Below are 22,938 nucleotides of genomic sequence, written 5' to 3' on the forward strand. Positions count from 1 at the left end.
TCTGGAGAACACTATGAATATAGAATTATCCAATGTAACAAACCTCCCCCCCCTTCCCTTCCCACACCTCCACTGTGCCCCACCTGGCCCTACACCTATTTTTCTCCTACCCTTCCCCCTCGTCATACATTCTTTCATCTGGCTTCACAATTCGCAACTCTTCAATCTGTTCTTCTCACACTTTCTATTCTAATCTCCGGCTTTTGTTTCTACCAAATATCAAACTGTGCCTCCACCGATTACCTACCATGCTTTGCTCCGTCTCCCCTCTCTTCCTGCCCCCCCTCTCCTAGTCAGTCTGAGAAGGCTCCCAACCCGAAACGTCACCTATCCATGTTCTCCAGAGATGCTGCTTGATCCACTGAGTTATCCCCAACACGTTGTGTCCTTTTAGCACAAATATCTGATTATTTTATATATATTGCAAATATTGCAGAGGAGAGGACGACTTGATTATTGGAGTGAAACTAGTAAGTCCTGCGATATGAATACATAAAGAAATTATTATAACAGTGTTCCAAGATTAGTAAAATGGTGGAACTGATAGAGCAAACTAAGATTTTCTGAGAATCTATTTTTGCTTTTGCTGCTTTGAAATCCATGTAACAGTTACATATTTTCACGCATTTTAGTTGCCGTATGCACTCTGTAGCACACATAAGATGGGCCAAATTGGGTACTCTTTGCTGTACATTTCTATGACCAATTTTCATTGTTTGAAATTGATCGCGAACAATGTCAATTTTACCTTAATAAATTGTTAATAATAGTCCCCTATAATTTGTTAATAATAGTCCCCTATTATGTATTCAGAGTATATTCGTTATTTACAGCGGAAAATTGGCGTTTGCCTCTCACATTGGCGATGAAAGTTTAATACTCACGTTTTACTTCCCAAAAGCTTACCACGATGAAAATAATAACAAATACCAGGAAGCAAATCAACAGATAATGCCACGAAAGCAGTTCTTTCCGGTAAACAGGACCTTTGAAAGAAATGTGCAAATATCAGGGTTGAAGTAAATATTTATAGGAAACTATAATAGGTACGTTTCAATTAAAAGTAGAGTAATATGTATCATTGTGCGCTCGCGGCGAGATGACCCACTACGCCTGCATCGTTTTGAGATTCTTTACAATATTATATATGTAATCAAACTTAAAATGCCGAGGTTTAGTCTTTTCTCGTTATATTCGGCCGAATTTCGCTTCTTGGCAGAAGTGCTTTCCATTTAAATTACAAAAGTTAACATATTTTTTAAATACAGCGGAAAAATGAGTTTCCTGAAATAGTAAAATGGTCAACTAATATCGCAAAACACGTTTGGCCGTCAGTGTTTAAAACCAGGAGTTCCCACCGATGTACAATTGGCTGCCGAAGGTTCGGAGTCTTCACGTGGAACGATAAGTTGACAATATTTTAAAAGGCGCCAATTACGGAATTCAGGCGAATTGTTAATAAAAACATGTATAATTTAGCCAAAGTTGCTTCCTGACCTGCTGAGCATTTCCAACATATTTCAGATTTTCCGCATCTGACAATATTTTGTAAAAACTCATCATGTGGCAAGATCACCCGATTTGTGCCATTACTAACTTTTGCGGTCGCATTACTTTTCTTGAATAAACTGTGCAGTGACTTTTTGAAAATCAAAAATCGACTGCAACAATCCGAGTACTATACTGTATTTTATTTTCATAGAGAATTGAAGATTCTCATCCACAAAAGAAATTATCTCGGGTCGGGAACCAATGTTATCTCAACCATGTCAATCCAGGTTACAGGTGTATAGATGTGGTCTGATCTGCATTCACCAACATCGTTAACTTGACAGAAAACTGGACAACACAGGACTGGACAGGCCCCTCGGCCTACAAGGTTCGTGCCGAACATGACACCAAGGCTAACTCTTACTTGCCTGCACATAATCCATATCCATCCTTTCCGTGCTTCTCTATGTGCCTATCCAAACGTCTTTTAAATACCATTATCGTGTCTGCCTCCCGGCACCATTCCCGTCGTCTCAGGCCCTTGCTGCCCTCTGTGTAAAAAAAATTTAACCGCTCACATCTCCTTTAAACTTCGCCTTTCTCACAAAACTAACAGGGCAGCTTTGATACTTGTGAATTATCACACTGATCAAAAAGATGATGCCGACTCTAATTCAACACAACTATCATAGAGACGTTGCTTACCCGTTTGTATATCTACTGATCAAGTAACAATATTTAGGTTATAAACTGATGCGTTTAACCATACCCAGGTGTACAATTACACTAATGCCAACTACCAAATGAAGTTCGACGTGCAGTAGAATATTTTGAGATTATCTACATTGACCGGTTGCAAGTCGAACATTTCCACATGTTGTTTCCATTTTTTTCTTTCCATCTCCCTCGAAGCCTACATGTCTTTTGGTGGGGACAGCTATTTTGCAAATGTTCACCAGGACATTTCGCCTTCGAGAAGACCCCGTTTTTTTTGGACCACGATAATCCTACCTACACCTTCCAACACTCGGGTACATCACAACGCCAATTACCGGCATTCAGTAATGGTCGGGAGCACAATTGAACTGACACCCCTGTTACGCACCCCCCCCCCCCCCCAATCGCGAGCCGCTGCAGTTGCCCAGTGGCATCTCTGTCGATTTTGTTTTGCTAGGATCAGGAACTGAAGGCTGCTGTTCAATTGATTTAATTTTCACATCCAAAATGTAGTTCCACAGCTAGAAACATAATTGCACAATCCTACCTGTTATCATCAATAGGCTTCCGTTGCCGTTGATACCACTAGTGGAAGGAGGATCCAAAGTAACCAATTCACAGTAATATGTGCCGCTGTCTCCTTGCTGAAGATTATTTATCGATAACTGGCTTCTATATAAGTGTTGGTCCACAGTAAATTCTAACCCGAAGGAAAGGGGTACTTTGGATTTGTTCATGTAAATTATGTAGGTCCGATTGCTTGCGTTGTTTGCTTCACGAAGCCAATTGATTACAAAGTCGCGGATTTTATTAATAGAAACGATACAGTTCAACTTCGCTGTTCCTCCTTCAGACACTGTAAGCTTCATAGGAGTCTGGTAAACCAACTGGTTAGTAACAACCAGTGACCCGGCAGCGCAGAAAGTCCACATATAAAAATCTATAAATGTAACGATTTTCATGCTGACGAGACGCTACTGCGGGCAGACAGGTTTGCATTAGCGGTGCTTTGCAAGAGCTACCACAGTTTGAGGCAGACACACGGAATGGAAGCAGCTAGTTTACAAAAAAAAGACACAAAGTGCTGGAGTAACTTAGTGGGTCAGGCAACATCTCAGGAGGACGAGTTTGAAGCAATCGGTTACTGTTCTCCTTTCACAGTTCGGCCGGATGTGGGATGTGCAGAGCACGGCGCTCTGCAGAGCCATGCCGCTGTTTATGGGTTGCAAAGGTCGGTTCTGTTAAGCAATGTTGTGAAAATAGCTGTCGCCCAATAGAAGCAGAACCAAGTGTTCGCCTCTGCGCCGAAAACCAAGACCTTAACTCGAGCATCGTTGCGATTGAAATTTAAGGTGTGATTTTCTTCAAACCTTCCTACGCTGGTTCAGATAAGTGAAATGTGTAAAATGAATTCAGCGAAACAAGGGCTACCAGTGATCAGCGAACAAATCTTAATTTGATCAAATCCAATTCAGTCGTAGTGTCGGAGAGAACTGTAAATGCTGGTTTAAACAGAAGATAGACAGAAACGGCTGGTGTAACTCAGCGGGACAGAGATGCTGCCTGTCCCGCTGAGTTACTCCAGCATTTTGTGTCTCTCTGACGTAGTGTCCTTCTGATCCCGGTGTTCCAGGTAGTATAAGACAATAACTGCAGATGCTGGTACAAATCGAAGGTATTTATTCACAAAATGCTGGAGTAACTCAGCAGGTCAGGCAGCATCTCAGGAGAGAAGGAATGGGTGACGTTTCGGGTCGAGACCCTTCTTCAGACTGATGTCAGGGGGGCGGGACAAAGGAAGGATATAGGTGGAGACAGGAAGCTAGAGGGAGATCTGGGAAGGGGGAGGGGAAGAGAGGGACAGAGGAACTATCTAAAGTGGGAGAAGTCGATGTTCATACCACTGGGCTGCAAGCTGCCCAGGCGAAATATGAGGTGCTGTTCCTCCAATTTCCGGTGGGCCTCACTATGCCACTGGAGGAGGCCCATGACAGAAAGGTCAGACTGGGAATGGGAGGGGGAGTTGAAGGGCTCGGCCACCGGGAGACCAGTTTGGCCAACGAGGACCGAGTGCAGGTGTTGAGCGAAGCGATCGCCGAGCCTGCGCTTGGTTTCGCCGATGTAAATAAGTTGACATCTGGAGCAGCGGATGCGATAGATGAGGTTGGAGGAGGTGCAGGTGAACCTCTGTCTCACCTGGAAAGACTGTTTGGGTCCTTGGATGGAGTTGAGGGGGGAGGTAAAGGGACAGGTGTTGCATCTTGTGCGGTTGCAGGGGAAAGTACCCGGGGATGGGGTGGTTTGGGTAGGAAGGGACGAGTGGACCAGGGAGTTACGGACCTCACCAACTCCATCACAGGAGACAGATTAGTGACTGACATGCATTATAAACCCACTGACTCGCACAGTTATCTGGACTACACTTCTTCCTGCAAAAAGTCTATCCCCTACTCCCAATTCCTCCGTCTACACCGCATCTGCGCCCGGGATGAGGTGTTTCACACTAGGGCATCAGAGATGTCCTCATTCTTCAGGAAACGGGGCTTCACTTCTTCCATTATAGATGAGGCTCTCACTAGGGTCTCTTCTACATCCCGCAGCTCCGTTGTTACTCCCCCTCCACCCACTCGCAACAAGGACAGAATCCCCCTCGTTCTCACCTTCCACCCCACCAGCCAGCGGATCCAACAAATCATCCGCCAACATTTCCGTCATCTACAACGGGACCCCACCACTGGCCATATCTTCCCATCCCCTCCCCTCTCTGCATTCTGCAGAGACCGTTCCCTCCTTAACTCCCTGGTCCACTCGCCCTTCCTACCCAAACCACCCCATCCCCGGGCACTTTCCCCTGCAACCGCACGAGATGCAACACCTGTCCCTTTACCTCCCCCCTCAACTCCATCCAAGAACCCAAACAGTCTTTCCAGGTGAGACAGAGGTTCACCTGCATCTCCTCCAACCTCATCTATTGCATCCGCTGCTCCAGACGTCAAATTATTTACATCGGCAAAACCAAGCGCAGGCTCGGCGATCATTTCGCTGAACACCTGCGCTTGGTCCGCGTTGGCCAAACTGGTCTCCCGGTGGCCGAGCACTTCAACTCCCCCTCCCATTCCGTCTGACCTTTTTGTCATGGGCCTCCTCCAGTGCCATAGTGAGGCCCACCGGAACTTGGTGGAACAGCACCTCATAGTTCGCCTGGGCAGCTTGCAGCCCAGTGGTATGAACATCGACTTCTCCCACTTTAGATAGTTCCTCTGTCCCTCCCTTCCCCTCCTCCTTCCCAGATCTCCCTCTACCTGTCTCCACCTATATCCTTCCTTTGTCCCGCCCCCCCTGACATCAGTCTGAAGAAGGGTCTCGACCCGAAACGTCACCCATTCTTTCTCTCCTGAGATGTTGCCTGACCTGCTGAGTTACTCCAGCATTTTGTGAATAAATACCTCCGGTGTTCCAGGAATAAAATGTCCCTGAATCTGGAGGTATGCATTTTCACACTCCTGCACTTCTTGCCTGATGGGAGAGACGGGAAGAGGGGTTGTCCGGGGATGAGACTGATCATTGGGGTGGTTGGGGACATGCCGAACCTCCTAAGCCTTCTGACGAAGTTGACGAGTTGGTATGCTTTCTTGGCCATAGCTTCGATGTGACTGGTCCAGGACAAATTGCTGGAGATATTTATTCCTATGAACTTGAAGCTTGCAACCATCTCTACTTCGGTGCTGTCAATGTATACTGGGCTGTGTGTGCTGCTTCGCTTCCTGAAGTCAATCACAATCCCCTTTATCTTGCTGACAGTAAGGGAAACTTGTTGTCTTGGCACCAGGTTACAATGTTCTCAGTCTCCTTCCTGTACTCCGTCTGGTCATTATTTGATATCCGGCCCACTATGGTGGTAATTTCTGCGCAATTGTATATTGAGTTGGAGTGGTATTTGGCTGTGCAGTCATGAGTATACAAGGAGTATAGTAGGGGGCTGAGAACGCATCCTTGTGTGGCATCAGTGTTGAGGATCATGGTAGTGGATGATTGGTCACCTATTCTCACAGATTGCGGTCTGTTGGTCAGGAAGTCGAAGACCCAATTGAAGTGGGGAGTGCTGATTCAGTTCCAATAGTTTGGAGATAAGCTTGCTTAGGATAATGGTATTGAAAGCAGGGCTCTAGTCTATGAATAGGAGTCTGGTGTAGGCGCTCGTCTCATCCAGATGTTCAGGGACAAGTGTAGGGCCAGAGAGATGGCATTAGCAGTGGACCTGTTGTGGCAGTAGGTGAACTGCAGTAGATCAAGGCTGCTTGGTAGGCTGAATCTGGCAGCTCTGGAAGCAATTCATAATGGTGGATGTCAAGACATCTGGACGGTAGTCATTAAGGCATGAGATCTCGATTTTTTTTGGCACCGAGGATTTAGTGGTCTTCGTGATGCATGTCGGTACCTCAGAATTCATTCCCAGTCTATAACTAGACCACTCCTCTTTACCAGAAAAAGCTAAATATATGATTTTTCGATGATCAACATTGGTATCCTCTACCCAGTTGCAATCGAACATATCCATGCTTTGTCCCCATTTCCCTTCCCCCGCGAGGCTTCGTTTGCTTTTGATGGGCGACAGGTATTTTGGAAATACTGTTTAGTGTTTCATCAACGCAGTATTCCTCAACCTCCATACGAGCTTGGATATTTGGCCCAGCAAGCTCCTACCCCCACATCTCCGTGGCGCCGCATGCTTTATTTACACTCCGAAATGATAAGGAACGAACATCTTGCTGATAATCCCTCCCCACGAACCTCTATTAGCCAACGTCTTCTCTTCCCTACTCTAGAGCCATTGGTGCTGGACAGTGACAGATCCGTCGATGGTTCTTTCCTGGGATCTTGAAACTTATCCCGTTGGTCAATGGCTTTAATGTTCACATCAATGACAGGCTCTTCGTTCCGGCTGTATTTGGTGACATTATGTTAGTTCTGGTACAGTGGAATTACAATGCTGTTTGTGGAGTCAAGTCAAGTCAAGTCAAATTTATTTGTCACATACACATACACGATGTGCAGTGAAATGAAAGTGGCAATGCCTGCGGATTGTGCACAAAAAAGAATTACAGTTACAGCATATAAATAAAGTTAATAAGTTACTACAGTGTAGACAAAAATTTAGTCTCTGGGGTTATAAAAGTTGACAGTCCTGATGGCCTGTGGGAAGAAACTCCGTCTCATCCTCTCCGTTTTCACAGCGTGACAGCGGAGGCGTTTTCCTGATCGTAGCATCTGGAACAGTCCGTTACTGGGGTGGCAGGGGTCCCTCATGATCTTGCTTGCTCTGGATCTGCACCTCCTGATGTATAGGTCCTGCAGGGGGACAAGTGTAGTTCCCATGGTGCGTTCTGCTGAACGCACTACTCTCTGCAGGGCCATCCTGTCCTGGGCAGAGCTGTTCCCAAACCAGATTGTAATGTTGCCGGACAGGATCCTCTCTACAGCCCCAGAGTAGAAGCAATGAAGGATCCTCAGAGACACTCTGAATTTCCTCAGTTGTCTAAGGTGGTAAAGGCGCTGCTTTGCCTTACCCACCAGTGCGGCAATGTGCGTTGCCCACGTCAGATCCTCTGTGATGCGGACTCCCAAGTATTTAAAACTGCTCACCCTATCCACAGTAGACCCATTTATCTCCAGTGGCGTGTACGTCCTTGGATGTTTAGCCCTTCTGAAGTCCACAATCAGCTCCTTCGTTTTAGTGACATTCAAGAGGAGGCTATTGTCCTGACACCAGAGTGCCAGATCAGCCACCTCCTCCCGGTAGGCCTTCTCATCGTTGTTGGAGATCCGGCCCACCAGCGTTGGTCAGACCAGGCATAAAGGGGTGGACAATTTACATGTTAAAATTGTTCCACTTCCAATGGTGTCAGAACGGACCTGTAACCTGATTCCAATAATCCACCTTTTTAAATTACCTTTAACATAAGTAAGTTTGAAATATATGTATAAAACTGCAACAGTTTGAGAAAGAAAGATCACTTCCTAATAATAAAAAAAACGAGCAGGGGTCTAAAATTTGGGTCTAAAACACAGATGGCTTTTGGGGTCAGCTACAAGGAGGAGTACAAATTAATGAGATGAAGATATGTTGGGGTGAAATTCCAGAGATTCCAGAGATTTGGGATTTGCCAGGTGAAGACTGACGCCAATAATAAAAATTGTTAAAGCCAGGGATGCCTTTACGTCAAGAATTTGAGTCCTTTCTGCTCTTTCCAGTTGATATATTCTTTGTGTCTGATTAGCTATTTATTACAAATTTTCCTCCTATTGAGGTAAGTAGTCTGGTGAAACGAATAATGGGGTTTTCAATGAAATTAGGCGAGGATCAAATTATAGAACTACATCTTTTAAAGTTGCTTCGACTGCAATCTACTGTGATATATATTCAATTGCATTACAGTACTGTACTTTAGTAAATTTCACCAGTTGTTATATCGATCATATACTGTATTTTCAACCCATAAGTCTGCACAGCAACCTGGGAGCTCTCGTGAAAATTCTCATTTGTTCTGCAATTTTGTTGACTCCCGGAAGAAAACGCAGAGGGAAATATCTCTCAGTCCTGGTTGGATGTAATTTCGCAGAAGAAATGGTAGTACATGTCTCACATAATATTACGTAAATAAATGATTGGAAAGTTTGTGAAATTGTATTTATTTGAAAGCAGATTATTCGTAAATAACAATTTTGTGTCTATTTTCAATATAATTGGGAACAATTCCTATGCTTATATGATCACAAGTGGATGGATTGCAGTTCACAACCGCTGGTTGTTGATTCTCATACTCTGGGTAAAAGAGTAGAGGACGTAGGTTTAAGGTGAGAGGGGAACGATTTAATAGGAACCTGAGGGGCAACATTTTTGCACAGAGGTTGGTGGGTATGTGGAGCGAGCTGCCAGAAGAGGTAGTCAAACAGGTACTATAACAATATTTAAAAGACATTTGGACAGGTACATTGACAGGGGAGAGCTGGTGGATGTGGTGTACCTCGACTTTCAGAAAGCCTTCGACAAGGTCCCACATAGGAGATTAGTAGGCAAAATTAGAGTACATGGTATTGGGGGTAGGGTACTGATATGGATAGAAATTTGGTTGACAGACAGAAAGCAAAGAGTGGGGATAAATGGGTCCCTTTCAGAATGGCAGGCAGTGACGAGTGGGGTACCTCAAGGCTCGGTGCTGGGACCGCAGCTATTTACAATATACATTAATGACTTGGATGAAGGGATTAAAAGTGACATTAGCAAATTTGCAGATGATACAAAGCTGGGTGGCAGTGTGAGCTGTGAGGAAGATGCTGAGGTTGCAGGGTGACTTGGACAGGTTGTGTGAGTGGGGGGATGCATGGTAGATGCAGTTTAATGTGGATAAGTGTGAGGTTATCCACTTTTGTGGTAATAATAAGAAGGCAGATTATTATCTGAATGGTGTCAAGTTAGGAAAAAGGGACATACAACGAGATCTTGGTGTCCTAATGCATCAGTCACTGAAAGGAAGCATGTAGGTACAGCAGGCAGTGAAGAAAGCCAATGGAATGTTGGCCTTCATAACAAGAGGAGTTGAGTATAGGAGCAAAGAGGTCCTTCTGCAGTTGTACTGGGCCCGAGTGAGACCGCACCTGGAGTACTGTGTGCAGTTTTGGTCTCCAAATTTGAGGAAGGATATTCTTGCTATTGAGGGCGTGCAGCGTAGATTTACTAAGTTAATTCCCGGAATGGCAGGATTGTCGTATGTTGAAAGACTGGAGCGCTAGGCTTGTATACACTGGAATTTAGAAGAATGAGAGGGGATCTTATTGAAGCATATAAGATTATTAAGGGGTTGGACACGTTGGAGGCAGGAAAAATGTTCCCAATGTTGGGGGAGTCCAGAACCAGGGGCAACAGTTTAAGAATAAGGGGTGGGGCATTTAGAACGGAAATGAGGAAAAACTTTTTCAGTCAGAGAGTTGTAAATCTGTGGAATTCACTGCCTCAGAAGGCAGTGGAGGCCAAGTCTCTGAATGCATTCAAGAGAGAGCTAGATAGAGCTCTTAAGGATAGCGGAGTCAGGGGGTATGGGGAGAAGGCAGGAACGGGGTACTGATTGAGAATGATCAGCCATGATCACATTGAATGTGGGGCCACAGAACAATCCAGAACAAGGGGCCACAGTTTAAGAATAAGGGGTAGGCCATTTAGAACGGAGATGAGGAAGAACTTTTTCAGTCAGAGAGTGGTGAAGGTGTGGAGTTCTCTGCCTCAGAAGGCAGTGGAGGCCAGTTCGTTGGATGCTTTCAAGAGAGAGCTGGATAGAGCTCTTAAGGATAGTGGAGTGAGGGGGTTATGGGGAGAAGGCAGGAACGGGGTACTGATTGAGAGTGATCAGCCATGATCGCATTGAATGGCGGTGCTGGCTCGAAGGGCTGAATGGCCTACTCCTGCACCTATTGTCTATTGAATGGTGGTGCTGGCTCGAAGGGCCGAATGGCCTACTCCTGCACCTATTGTCTTTTGATAGGAAAGGATTAGAGGGATATAGGCCAAAAGCGGGCAGGTGGGACTAGTTGGGCCGAAGGGCTGTTTCCCTACTGAATGATTCCAAGTGATACATGCTTACAGCGGATCTGCAGAAACCATCGGGACCTGTACATAAAGAAGCTCAGTTGGAAGAGGATTGCGGGGACTGGTGGGCAGGAGCACTCATCCCTGTATCGTAAAATAAAGTTGGCTGGCCGCTCACAATACGTGCATTATGTGGCGCTGCATTCGACGATCTTCTGTCATCTTGCTCGAAGTTGCTGAAACAATCCAAAATAGTGACATCATCTACAGCACCTTTGGGATATTTTCAGTTCTTGTCATTGACGGGGAGGCAAATGCAGACTGCTTGATAAAAAAATGCAGGTATTGCCCAGATTTTCGTCTCTGCGCCATACAGTCTTGCAACAGTAGATGGCAGCATTGCATCGGTTATGAAATAATGTTCATTTATTGCGGAGATAGGACAAATGGTCAGTCGTCACTGTGGCAATATTACGATCATGTGCATGTCCATAAACGCATCGAATGCCTACTCGTTTGGTGATTATGGGTGTGGATGAGTGAGGATCGGCTTTAACTTTTGTCACTTGACAGTAAAAAAGACGGAGGCAATAAACTTACTGAATGCTCAATTGCACTTGGAGCAACAAACACAAAATATTTTTCCTCGTAAGTGGAATTCGTAGTGAATTCATAGTCTTTTAAAAAAAAGTTCGGACAAAAAACGTACAAGCAGCTCGCACTGGGTAAAGGTGGTAATAGAAATCGACCATTTGTCCGCGTGGCAGAAGATACTGATGCAGTCTCCGATTCTAACGGTAGATGGCGGTGCCGTACCTTACTTCTGTGCTGAAGCTCGACACGCCAATTCTGAAATGGGTCAACCGCAATATTATGTGTCTGAGCTAACGTATAGGCCAGACCAGCAACAGTTGGATTTTTTTCCCCCTTGAAGGATATATTTGGGATCCAGTTGTTTTGTAATAATCAATCATACAGCCTTGATGTTTCTTTTGAAAGTTTCCAGACACTTAACAGAATTTAGATTCTACACCTCCCCTGTTGAAATAGGTCTGGGTGTATGGTCCAGGCCTCTGCGTTCGTGGTGATGTGATTTCGTTTTGAAACCATTGCTTATCTGCACTTCCTTCACCTTTGCAGGGAGCGAATTGCAGGAATCTTTCACTGCATAAAAATATTCTCCTTTCACAGTTTTCTGATCCTGCTACCGTCTAACCAAAGCTTGAGAGCTAACCTCTCCGCTTACTCAATACTTCGTTCTTTGAAACCCAACATATATCACAGGTTTTGCTCACTACTCTCGCGATATATCTTTCTGTCTTGGCGATCGTGTGCTCATGAACCCAAAGGCCCTCGGTTCCTGCGCACTATGAACCCACATTGCCCCCCCCCCCCCTCCTCCATACACGAGGCAAAATATACCAGCACATACTTCTCTGTGAGAGATTTCATCCATCATTTATCTGCTCATTCTCCTGTCATATTTAAATTTGAAGTGCACGCTGAGTACTCCCCTCTCTCCGGCGTGTAAACCGCTATTCTATCATGATTGTTGATGTGAATATTTTGCTGTCGGTACAGAACACAACCAGAGGATAAAGGAGAATTAAATAATTGGCCAAAATGTTCGTGCATACTGAATGTGAATAATGAGAAGGTATTTATTGACAAAATGCTGGAGTAACTCAGCAGGTCAGGCAGCATCTCAGGAGAGAAAGAATGGGGGACGTTTCGGGTCGAGACCCTTCTTCAGACTGTTAATGAGAATGTTACCTTATATATCATATCATATCATATATCTACAGCCGGAAACAGGCCTTTTCGGCCCTCCAAGTCCGTGCCGCCCAGTGATCCCCGTACATTAACACTATCCTACACCCACTAGGGACAATTTTTACATTTACCCAGCCAATTAACCTACATACCTGTACGTCTTTGGAGTGTGGGAGGAAACCGAAGATCTCGGAGAAAACCCACGCAGGTCACGGGGAGAACGTACAAACTCCTTACAGTGCAGCACCCGTAGTCAGGATCGAACCTGTGTCTCCGGCGCTGCATTCGCTGTAAAGCAGCAACTCTACCGCTGCGCTACCGTGCCGCCTCCGGAAGAACTTTTTTTTTGGACAAACATGAAGACAGTTGCAAACAGGATTTTGTACATTTGAATGGGTTTGCTTTATCTTTCGAGTCTACATCACAAGATTAGAAGTTGTTCAACTAGAGCAGAATACACTTCTCGGCATCAGCAAACAATGGCGTCTTGTGCTTCTTGTGTTTCTTGTGCGTAGTGGTGGAAAGATTGGTGGAAACAGGGTCGCGACGTGAACGCTCTTTCCTTGACCCCTGCTTTATCTATGACTTACCCCAAATCGAAGCAGCGGACAAAGCAGAGTGGTTGTTTTGAATTTATTGTTGTTATTCTCCATTACACAGGGCCTGTCCAGCAAATTCAGGGTAATTGTGGGTCTGAGGTCACATACATTTTAGACTTTTCCTTCTTAAAGTAACTGAAATTACTTTTAATTACAACTCAATAGCGTCAAGCTCACGTTACCAATTCCAGATTTTAATTACAGATTTACGTTAACTCTGATAACAGCGCCAAATCACAGAATTATATTAAATCCAGTTACCTCCAATTGATCCGAATATCAAAAAGACTACAGGTACGATGCGTGATTCATTAATTCAAAGAGTATTAATGTTTGGTGTGCGTGTCTTATTCTGTGTCACGAATGGACAATAATGGGGAGAGAAAATTGCCATCAGTTGAATAACACGAAATATACATGGATATCACTCTCCACTTCCATTAATAATATTAGTTCAGACCTTCATGGGCTGCATTTGCCATCTACATCCTCAATCACCAAGCTTATTTCTTCAGTTCTGGACAGCGCATCTGACTCCAGCTTTCTGCAAGGAGACCCTGAACGCGGGGCCGGAGAGAACCGCGCCAACGGACTTTCCCTTGAGACAGGCAGGATAAATCCATCCCCAGGTTTCCATGTCCCCTGGAGATGCTGCACGACCCGCTGAGTTACTCCAGTACATTGTGTTTTTTTTTTGCAAATCAGCACGTGAAAAACGACGGCATGACATAAATAACTGAACACTATTCTCTTAAAAGAAACAAACAGAAAATCCAATTACAAATCATTTTACACTGAGAACTCTTGCTTGCAGAAACATCGCAGGCACGCGGACTGAGACAGAAAATACACACAGACAAATTATACATAAATTCTACATACAAATCTGAAAGAAAGAAACAAGATTTCGTCCAAAAAAATAATAATTAAAAAAACATGTGGATAGTGTGCAAGGAATGGGGGGTCACAGTGTCCCGGTGTCGAGGCAAGATTAGGGTTATGTAGTGCCTTCCAAAAACTGGATAGTTGTAGGAAAGTAGCTGTTCTTGAACCAGGTGGTGTACTTTCCAGAGTAGATCTGTAAAAGTTTGTTGGAGTATTTGGAGACATAAAGTATTTCTTTAAAATTCTTTGAAAGTAGAGGCATTCGCGCTCCTTCGTGGATGCGTTTGTTTGCGGGGCCCGGGCCAAGTCATCCACGATGATAATGCATAGAATTTAAAGCTGATAACTCTCTCCACCACTGCTCCACCAAAAAAAACCTGAGCTGAGGTCTCCGGACTTGCTCTTTCTGAAGTCAGCGATCAGTTCCGTGGTCTTGTTGCATTGGAGTGAAACGTTGTTGTTCTGACACCGCTCAACCAAGTGTTCCGTCTCTCTTCTTTACGCTGACGCACCACCACCAGTGATTCATCCAAACGGGATGGTGTTGGGGGTGAATTAATAGATGGCTTTGGAGCTGTGCTTCATGCCATGGGTGTAAAGGGAGTAGAACAGGGTGCAAAACACGCAGCCTTGAGATGCAATGTGTTGATGGTCAATGGGGAGGAGATGTTGTTCCCAATCCACACTCGGTCAGTTGAAGCTAACGCACCAAACAATAAAATGGTGACTAATCTGATTGTATCCTCTAATCTGCAGTCCCATCTATTTCCGGTAACATGTCACTACCCCACCTTTTTTATTAGGAATATTTCTACCTTTGATTAAAAAAAATAAAGGCTGCTTCTACCACATTTTCAGAAAGGTAATTGAGGCTTTCTACATTCTGAGAGATGTGTTTTGTCTCTTCACTTTTTGAAGTAGGCATTTATTTTTGTGTAACCAATGACCTTTAGCTTTAGATTACCACAGACGAATTGTCCTCTCCCTTCACACGTTGACAAGACCCCGCAGAATCACCTGCGTTTCAATTAAAGCACATCTCACGCTTCTAACCGTCGACCATTTCCCCATTACACAACTCGCTCGTAGCAGTTATGGGTCTAGTAAGCATTTTCTGAATTGCTTCAAAGGCATTTACATTTCAATAATGTAATGTGCAGAATCTGCACGATTCTGCGATGAAGTATGATCGAAACACTATGGAACTGAGGGAGAACCTCTCTTTTGCATTCGTTTTTTTTCTGGCATCAGATGCTAACAATGTCACCTTTCCTAGGTAGTTGTTATACCTCATTGTAGCCTGTTGCGAATCCTCATCAGGGAACCGAAATAATTCTGCATCTCAAAACACTGCAAACTGTCATAATGTAAATATAGAGGATCTCGACCCATTCCTTGTCTCCAGAGATGCTGCCTGAGTCCCGCTGAGTTACTCCATCGTTTGTGTCTATAATGTAAAGAACATTCTTTTATATCACTTACCCTGCCAAAATTAACATTTCATACGTTCCCACATCTTGCATTTACTAGGCCTTTGCCTATTCACTGGAAACATCCACATACACAGTGGCCTTGTTTGGTTCTGCATTCTACCTGTCTTCATGTGATCAGCAAATTCAACAGCCATACATTCTTTAAGTTGTTTTTTGTGAGCCGTGTGTATACATTTTTGGAAATTGGTGCTCCAGTGCTGATCTATGAGGCACATCAGTTTATGCATCTTTCCAACCAGAAATTAGCCCGTTTATGCGTTTTCGATGTTTCGATTAATCGCCCAACGTTCTGATCTTCCGATTACCATCAACACCGGGGCACTTAGAAAATAAGTGCAGGAGTAGGCCATTCGGCCCTTCGAGCAGCAGCGCCATTCAATATGATCATGATTGATCATCCAATATCAGCACCTCGTTCCTGCTTTCTCCCCATATCCCTCGATTCCGTTAGCCCTAAAAGCTATATCCAACTCTCTTTTGAATACATCCACTGGCCTTCAGTGCCTTCTGTGGCAGAGAATTCCACAGATTCATAACTCTCAGGGTAAATAAGTGTTTCCGCATCTCGGTCCTAAATGGCCTACCCCTTCTTTTTAAACTGCGACCCCTGGTTCAGGACTCTTCCAACATCGGGAACATATTTCCTGCGTCCAGCATGTCCAATCCCTGAAGAATGTTATGTTTCCATAAGATCCCTTCTCATCCTTCCAAATTTCAGTGCATGTAAGCCCATTCGAGCATCTGTCAGTTCCACCATCCCGGGAATTAACCTGGTGAACCTACGTTGCACTCCCTCGATAACAAGAATGTCCTTCCTCAAATTAGGAGACCAGAACTGCACACAATACTCCAGGTGTGGACTCACCAGGGCCCTGTACAACTGCATTAGGACCTCCTTGCTCCTATACTCAAATCCTCTCGCAATGACGGCCAAAGTGCGATTTGCTTTCTTCACTGCCTGCTGTACCTGCATGCTTACTTTCAGTGACTGGTGTACAAGGACACCCAGGTCTCGTTGCACCTCCCCTTTCCCCAATCTGACACCGTTCAGATAATAATCTGCCTTCTTATTCTTGCCACCAAAGTGGATACCCTCACATTTACCCACATTATACTGCATCTGCCATGCTTCTGCCCACTCACCCAACCTATCCATGTCACCCTGTAGCCTCGTAGCATCGTCCTCCCGTCTCACACTGGCACCCAGCTTTGTGTCATCCGCAAATTTGGAGATATTACATTTAATTCCTTCGACTAAATCGTTAATATATATTGTAAATAACTGAGGTCCCATCTCTGAGCCTTGCGGCACCCCATTAGTCACTGCCTGCCATCCTGAAAAGGACCCGTGAATTCCTACTCTTTGCTACCTGTCTGCCATCCAGTTCTCTATCCATGTCAATACTCTACCCATAATATCACCATATTATTTACCATATTAACCTTTGATTCATCACCTTATCAAATGCCTGTTCGAAATTATATCTGCCTGGCATGTTACTTCTTCAAAGCCTTTCGGTAAATTGGTGAAACATCGTTCATAAATTCATAAGTTGGAGGAGCAGAATTAGGCTATTCGGCCCACCAATTCTACCCCGCCATTCTATCATGATCTATCTTTCCCTCTCAAACCCATTCTCCTGACTTCTTCGCATAACCCTTGACACCCTTGATTTGAGTAAAATCAACAACCAATCAATCTCCACCTTAAAAATATCCATTGATTTGGATTCCACAGTCTTCTGTGGCAATGAATTTCACAGATTTACCACCCTCTGACTAAAGGATTTCCTCCTCATCTCCTTTCTAAATGTACGTCCTTTTATTCTGAGGCTGCAACCTCTGGTCATAGACTCCCGCGCTCGTGGAAGCATCCACTCCACATTCATTCCATCCACAATTCACAATTCGGTTAGTTTCAATGAAGTCCCTTCCCTCTCATAAACTACGGCGAGTACGGGCCCAGTGCCGTCAAACGCTCATCACACATTAACCCAATTGTCCCTGGGATTACCCTCCTAAACCCTCTCTGGATCCTCTCCAACCCCAGATCACCCTTCCTCAGATTGGAGCCCAAAACTGCTCACAACAGTCCAAATGCGGTCTGACTAGTGCATTGTAAAGGCTCAGCATTACATCCCTGTTTTGTATTTTGTTTTTGTATTCTGGCCTTCTCGAAAGAAATGCTAGCATTGCATTCGCCTTCCTTACTACCGATTCGACTTGTAAATTAACTTTTGGGGAATCCTGCACCAGCACCTCATTTCTCAATTTTCTCTCTTTCTCAACAACATTTTGACTTTTGCGAGATGACATTGATCATTTTGTCAGTGCCCTTTATATCGTTTTAGTAACAGCTTGCAATATTTCTCCAGGACAGATGTGCGGCCTGCGGCGGACGATATTCTGTCTCTCTTCCTTTCTGGATGAAAATGAATACCAAGGAACGTCCATGGTAGTTTTGAAATAAAACTCAAAGCAATGAATTCAGCGCTGCAATGGAATGAATTAAGACTCTATAATGGAATACAATACATCTTAAGACCCTGTCAGCCCGTGGCTCGATCAACTTCCTAATGATTGCAACTTTTGTGAGTTTGTTCCTTGCTTCCACTACCTTGACTGCAGCCGTTTCTGGGACGTTAAGTCCATGTTCTGTAGAGCAGACCGATGAAAAATTACCATTTAAATTATCTGTCACCTCCATATTCCCCTTTAATTATACCCCAGACCCCCTACTTCAGACCAATATTTACTCTGTAGGTTGTAATAACAATTGCAGAAATTTTATTATCATGCATTTACACTTCTAGCTGACGTCCAACAATACTTTGATATTTTCGTACTCATTAAACCTATCGTCATATTGTTTTACAATTCGCTGTTCAATTTTATTTAATTTCCACTCAACTTTGCTACTAGCAAATGTTTTTGGTCTTTTATTTTAACGCTGTCTTTAACATGTTTAGATAATCGTGGATGTGTCGTCCACTTAGATTTTATTTCTGTGTGTAGTTTCTGTCTTTTGAGTGATCACATTGAAAGCCTCCGTCTACATCTGGAATTTCTGATATTTTAATTGAATTTGCCAGTGGGCTTCAGCTGGCTATGTTCCATGGCATGCATTTACCATTACTTCCTCACACTTCTACTTCAATTAATTATGTATTGTTCTTCCCCTGCCCTAGAATTCGACCGTCTGAAGCGTCGACAACTTCTCGTTCTCTCGCACTGCGATGAAAACATATTAACAGACTCTCCTGTGCCGTTTAACTTGACCATTAAAGTGGGCACGTTAAATTCAATGAATGAGTTCGTGGTGGAATTGTGCCTTGCGATATTACACGACTGCGATTTATTTGTAGGCAAAGGGCAAATGTATTATTTTATAATTATTTGGGAGCTTAAGGGGGATAGTGCAAAGTCTCTCCAGTCCCATCATCCAATACAGCTGACCCCTTTTACTCAGTAAATAAGAGCCTGCTCTCACACAACAGTTCCCGCCTTTGAATCTTAGAGCTTCCCTCCCTCTCCCCCCCCCAGCCACCGTAGAGTTCACCGTTGTCTGCTTTTCTCCTCCCACTTAAAACAATATGAATATTTCTTTCTCCCAAAGGGCCGGATCTGCAGAAATATCATTTTACACGGAGCCAATAATTCAGTGATTCGATGACACGTGGATAAAGATTTGCATGAATAATTAATAATTGGTGACGTTGGGATGCTGAAGACTTTAAAAGACAAACTTCGAAAGGGCTCAAAACCGCGCTTGTGCAGCAAAACATCCCTTTATCACCTTCGACATGGCAGAATGGGTTTGGGTTCTTGCCTTGGTGACCTGTTTCCACTGTGAGCAGAGCGCAGAATGATCAATGTTGTGTCGTTTTATATTCTGCTGTTTTTTTTCTAATGGTTCTGTATATTTATCTGTTTTTTTTCCCTATCAGCTATAAACGCGGAGACTACATTGACTCAGGACCCGTCTATATCAACCTCGCCGGGAACAACCGTCAAAATCACCTGTACCCTGTCAGGGGGCCGCATCGGTAGCTGGCACACGAGCTGGTACTGGCAGAAGCCGGGCAGCGCCCCTGTCTTCGTGTGGTATGAAGGCTCCACCAGAGGCTCCGGGATTCCAGAACGATTCACGGGTTCCGTGGACTCATCCAGGAACCAAATGCATTTAACCATCACCAACGTGCAAACGGAGGACGCTGCCGATTATTACTGTGGTGTGTGGGGCGACAGTAAATTCACCTTTGGGAGAGGAACCAAACTGAATCTACGCAGTAAGTAAAGTATTCACGGTGTGAAACACAAATCTTTGAACTATGATTTTGCTTTCCATCATAAATCCTCAGTAGCAAGATCCTATTAGACCTAAGTAGACAACGGGTCAGGCAGCATCTCCGGTAGATATCTGGATAGGCAATGTTTCGTGTCGGAACCTTTGCGAGACTTTCCCGAACGGAAATATCATCTATCTATGTCCTCCAGAGATGCTGTCTGATCCGCTGGATTACTTCAGCACTTTGTGTTGTACTCAAGATGCCAACATTCGCGGTTCCTTGTTTCTCCTACGCGAACTTGTTTTAAAAAATAATCCTTTACCTCCACCCTTACAACACTCCGAGAAACCTGCGCTCACCTAACCGCGGCTTCTTGATCATCGTCGATCTAACGCCTTCTCAAACTGACAGCTGTGATTCAAATGCGAAGTTGTGAAATTCTGGAATGATCTCCTGAAGATCTATTTTCCCCCTTTCTTCTCTGATGTTCATGTAACCTGCTCATTTAACCGAAATGCTGATTCTCTGATTTGATGTTTCATCAAGTGGCCGGTTTCATTCGAGACTGATGCTATTACACACGTTGCTTCAATATAAGCGTAATGCAAATGAAAACTGTTGCCGTTACTTGAAGAAATGCTCGGGTAATTATGAGATTTTATTAGCTTACGGTATATTTTGGGACGTAGAATTAGTGGAAGCATCCAAAGGAAAGTTAATAAACATTTGGCAGGGGATGTTGGTGAATTAAATGGAATATTTTTGAAATTGCAAATACCCATGAGGGCAAATGGCTATGCTGCTTGTTTTAATGACACCATGAGGGTGAAGTGGCGTTTGGATAGGTGTACAACAGCGCTAAAACTAATTGTCAGGGAAAAGGTATAAAACAAATTTTGAAACGCTTCGCACGGCACCATTTCAATTCCCTTTACGCGAAAGTGTGGGGGATTGTTGCAAGTCTGATTCAGCTCCGAAATTAGAAACAAGGGCACAACCGCATTCGGGTTCATTTCTGGTTCAGCTAGCCATTGCCACCTTAGCTGATCACATTTGTATGGATATGCCGTCAGACTCTTTGTACCCACCTTGTAGAACCTGCAAGGGATTTTGATGCTGATTCTCCGATTGTCATCGAGAGTATGATGTAGCAGAAAACGCAGACTGTCTATTGTGCTGTTTAACATGATCCCTCTGATTGTCGATTTTTTTTACGGGCAGGTAGTTGGTAGACCGACCTGACGATTGGTGGTTGTCAAAGAGCTTAAAAGAAGTGCACGACATCATTTTGCGGTTTTCGTATAAATGAGTTCAGAAATAGGCACACAGTTAGACGAGGTTATTGTTGAATTGCTCAGAATCGAAAGATTTGAAGCAAATATTACAGCGTCTTTGAATTTAGCGTTAGCTTGAATTTTTCTTTAAAGTTCGGATATGTTGGTTGTTGAACCCAGAACTGTCTGGATATGTATCAGAAAGAATTTGAATCTGACAAGAACATTTCTTTAGTTTTACCTTTCATTTTTCTAACCGCCACCATCCTTGCATCACGGACTTTCTACCAGGGGTTCCCAACCTTTTTTGTCCCATTTACCCCTGGCAACTTTGCGAAAGTAAATTTACCCCCACCCTGTTTTGTTCAGTAATTTAAGTTCACATTTCTACCATAATAAAACAGCCGACAAAGGGGAAGTTTTAAAATACTGTTTTTAACATTATTATTTTAAGTACAACTAACAATAATGGTAGGTTTAACCCCCTGGGGTAAATTGGGAACCCTTGTTTCTAGACGACGTGGGAGATTCACTAATAACACTCTAAAGACTATTCCGGGAAAGAATTGGGATTACTATTTAAACCGGCATTAATTTGGAAATGCTGCTCATTCTGCCAGGATGAGATATAATTACATTTTTTTCTGTCCGTTTCCATGATCTGAAAAGCATAGGCTACATGTTTTACTAAACCTCGGATATTCGCACCACAGTAAAAAAAAACCTTAGCATGATTCTGCTGTATAATATGAGGTAATATAAATCAAAGATAATTGTAAAGCCAGTGAAGAATGATGCATACGGCCACAGCGCCACGGAGAACAGGCCTCCAGTCCACCTTTTTCATGACGACCGAGGTGCTCTACTTGAGCTAGTCCCATTTGCTTGTGCCAGGCTCATATCTCTTTAAACCTTTATTATCCATGTCTTAATTCAAATGTTTTTTTTAATGGTGTTATTGTACCTGCCTCATCAACTTCGACGGGGAACTCTTACCACGGAGTCAACACATTATGTTTTACAAATGTTGCCGTGAACCTAAGCCGTCTAATGTGGGGAAAAGACTCCGTGCGCTAACCCCTCGCGTTTATGTGCACACGTTTATGTGTATTCCCCTCGCGATTATGTGCACTCCAAGGTCTAACGTCCTAGCATATCCAATCTATGCCTATACTTCAGCCGTTCGAAACCTGGCACCGTCGTCGTAAATTTTGTCTGCCATCTGTCCAGCTGAATCGATTCAGACTTTTAACGACAACCGATAAATAATTCACTTGTATTTATTTCATTTCTTATTTTCAGGTCCGCGGCCCCCCACCGTTTCCATTCTGGCGCCTTCAATGGGTGAAGTCACGGCAAAAAGTACCGCCACCCTGGTGTGTTTGGTGAACGGGTTCAATCCGGGCGCGGTGGACATTGAGTGGACCGTGGACGGCAGTGCGAGAAGTGATGGCGCTGCCACTAGCCGGGTCCAGCAGGAGACGGACAACACGTTCAGTGCGAGCAGTTACCTGACTCTGCCAGCCACAGTCTGGAACTCACACGAGCTTTACTCCTGTGTGGTTAAACACGAAACCCAGGCAACCCCCATTCAGGCAAACATCGCCAGATCCAGTTGCCTCTAATTCAAAGGATCAAATTCCCGATTTGCTACATTTCTTTTGTAAATTAATCCAATATTCAGATATTGAATGTTCGCTTTAACATGGTATTTGTTCAAACGCAGCACATGTGCACTTTGTTGCCTTGAATGCGCTGTCCGTATCTTACGGTGAACTGAAAATCAATAATGTGACATTTAATGCAATACAATAAAGGCGATTATTCTATTTACGA

At 44.1% G+C, this 22,938-nt stretch overlaps 1 protein-coding gene across 1 annotated transcript; it reads left to right on the top strand.

Annotated features, from left to right (window-relative positions):
- The first annotated feature begins 19,307 nt into the window (after positions 1–19,307).
- LOC144605629 (immunoglobulin lambda-1 light chain-like) lies at positions 19,308–22,938 on the top strand. Its single transcript, XM_078421067.1, has 3 exons — positions 19,308–19,388; positions 19,487–19,828; positions 22,405–22,938. The coding sequence occupies exons 1-3, from the start codon at positions 19,343–19,345 to the stop codon at positions 22,725–22,727; spliced, it is 711 nt and encodes a 236-aa protein (XP_078277193.1). The 5' UTR covers positions 19,308–19,342; the 3' UTR covers positions 22,728–22,938.

The sequence above is a fragment of the Rhinoraja longicauda genome, chromosome 25 (assembly GCF_053455715.1).
Source record: "Rhinoraja longicauda isolate Sanriku21f chromosome 25, sRhiLon1.1, whole genome shotgun sequence".
Classification (NCBI taxonomy): Eukaryota; Metazoa; Chordata; class Chondrichthyes; order Rajiformes; family Arhynchobatidae; genus Rhinoraja; species Rhinoraja longicauda.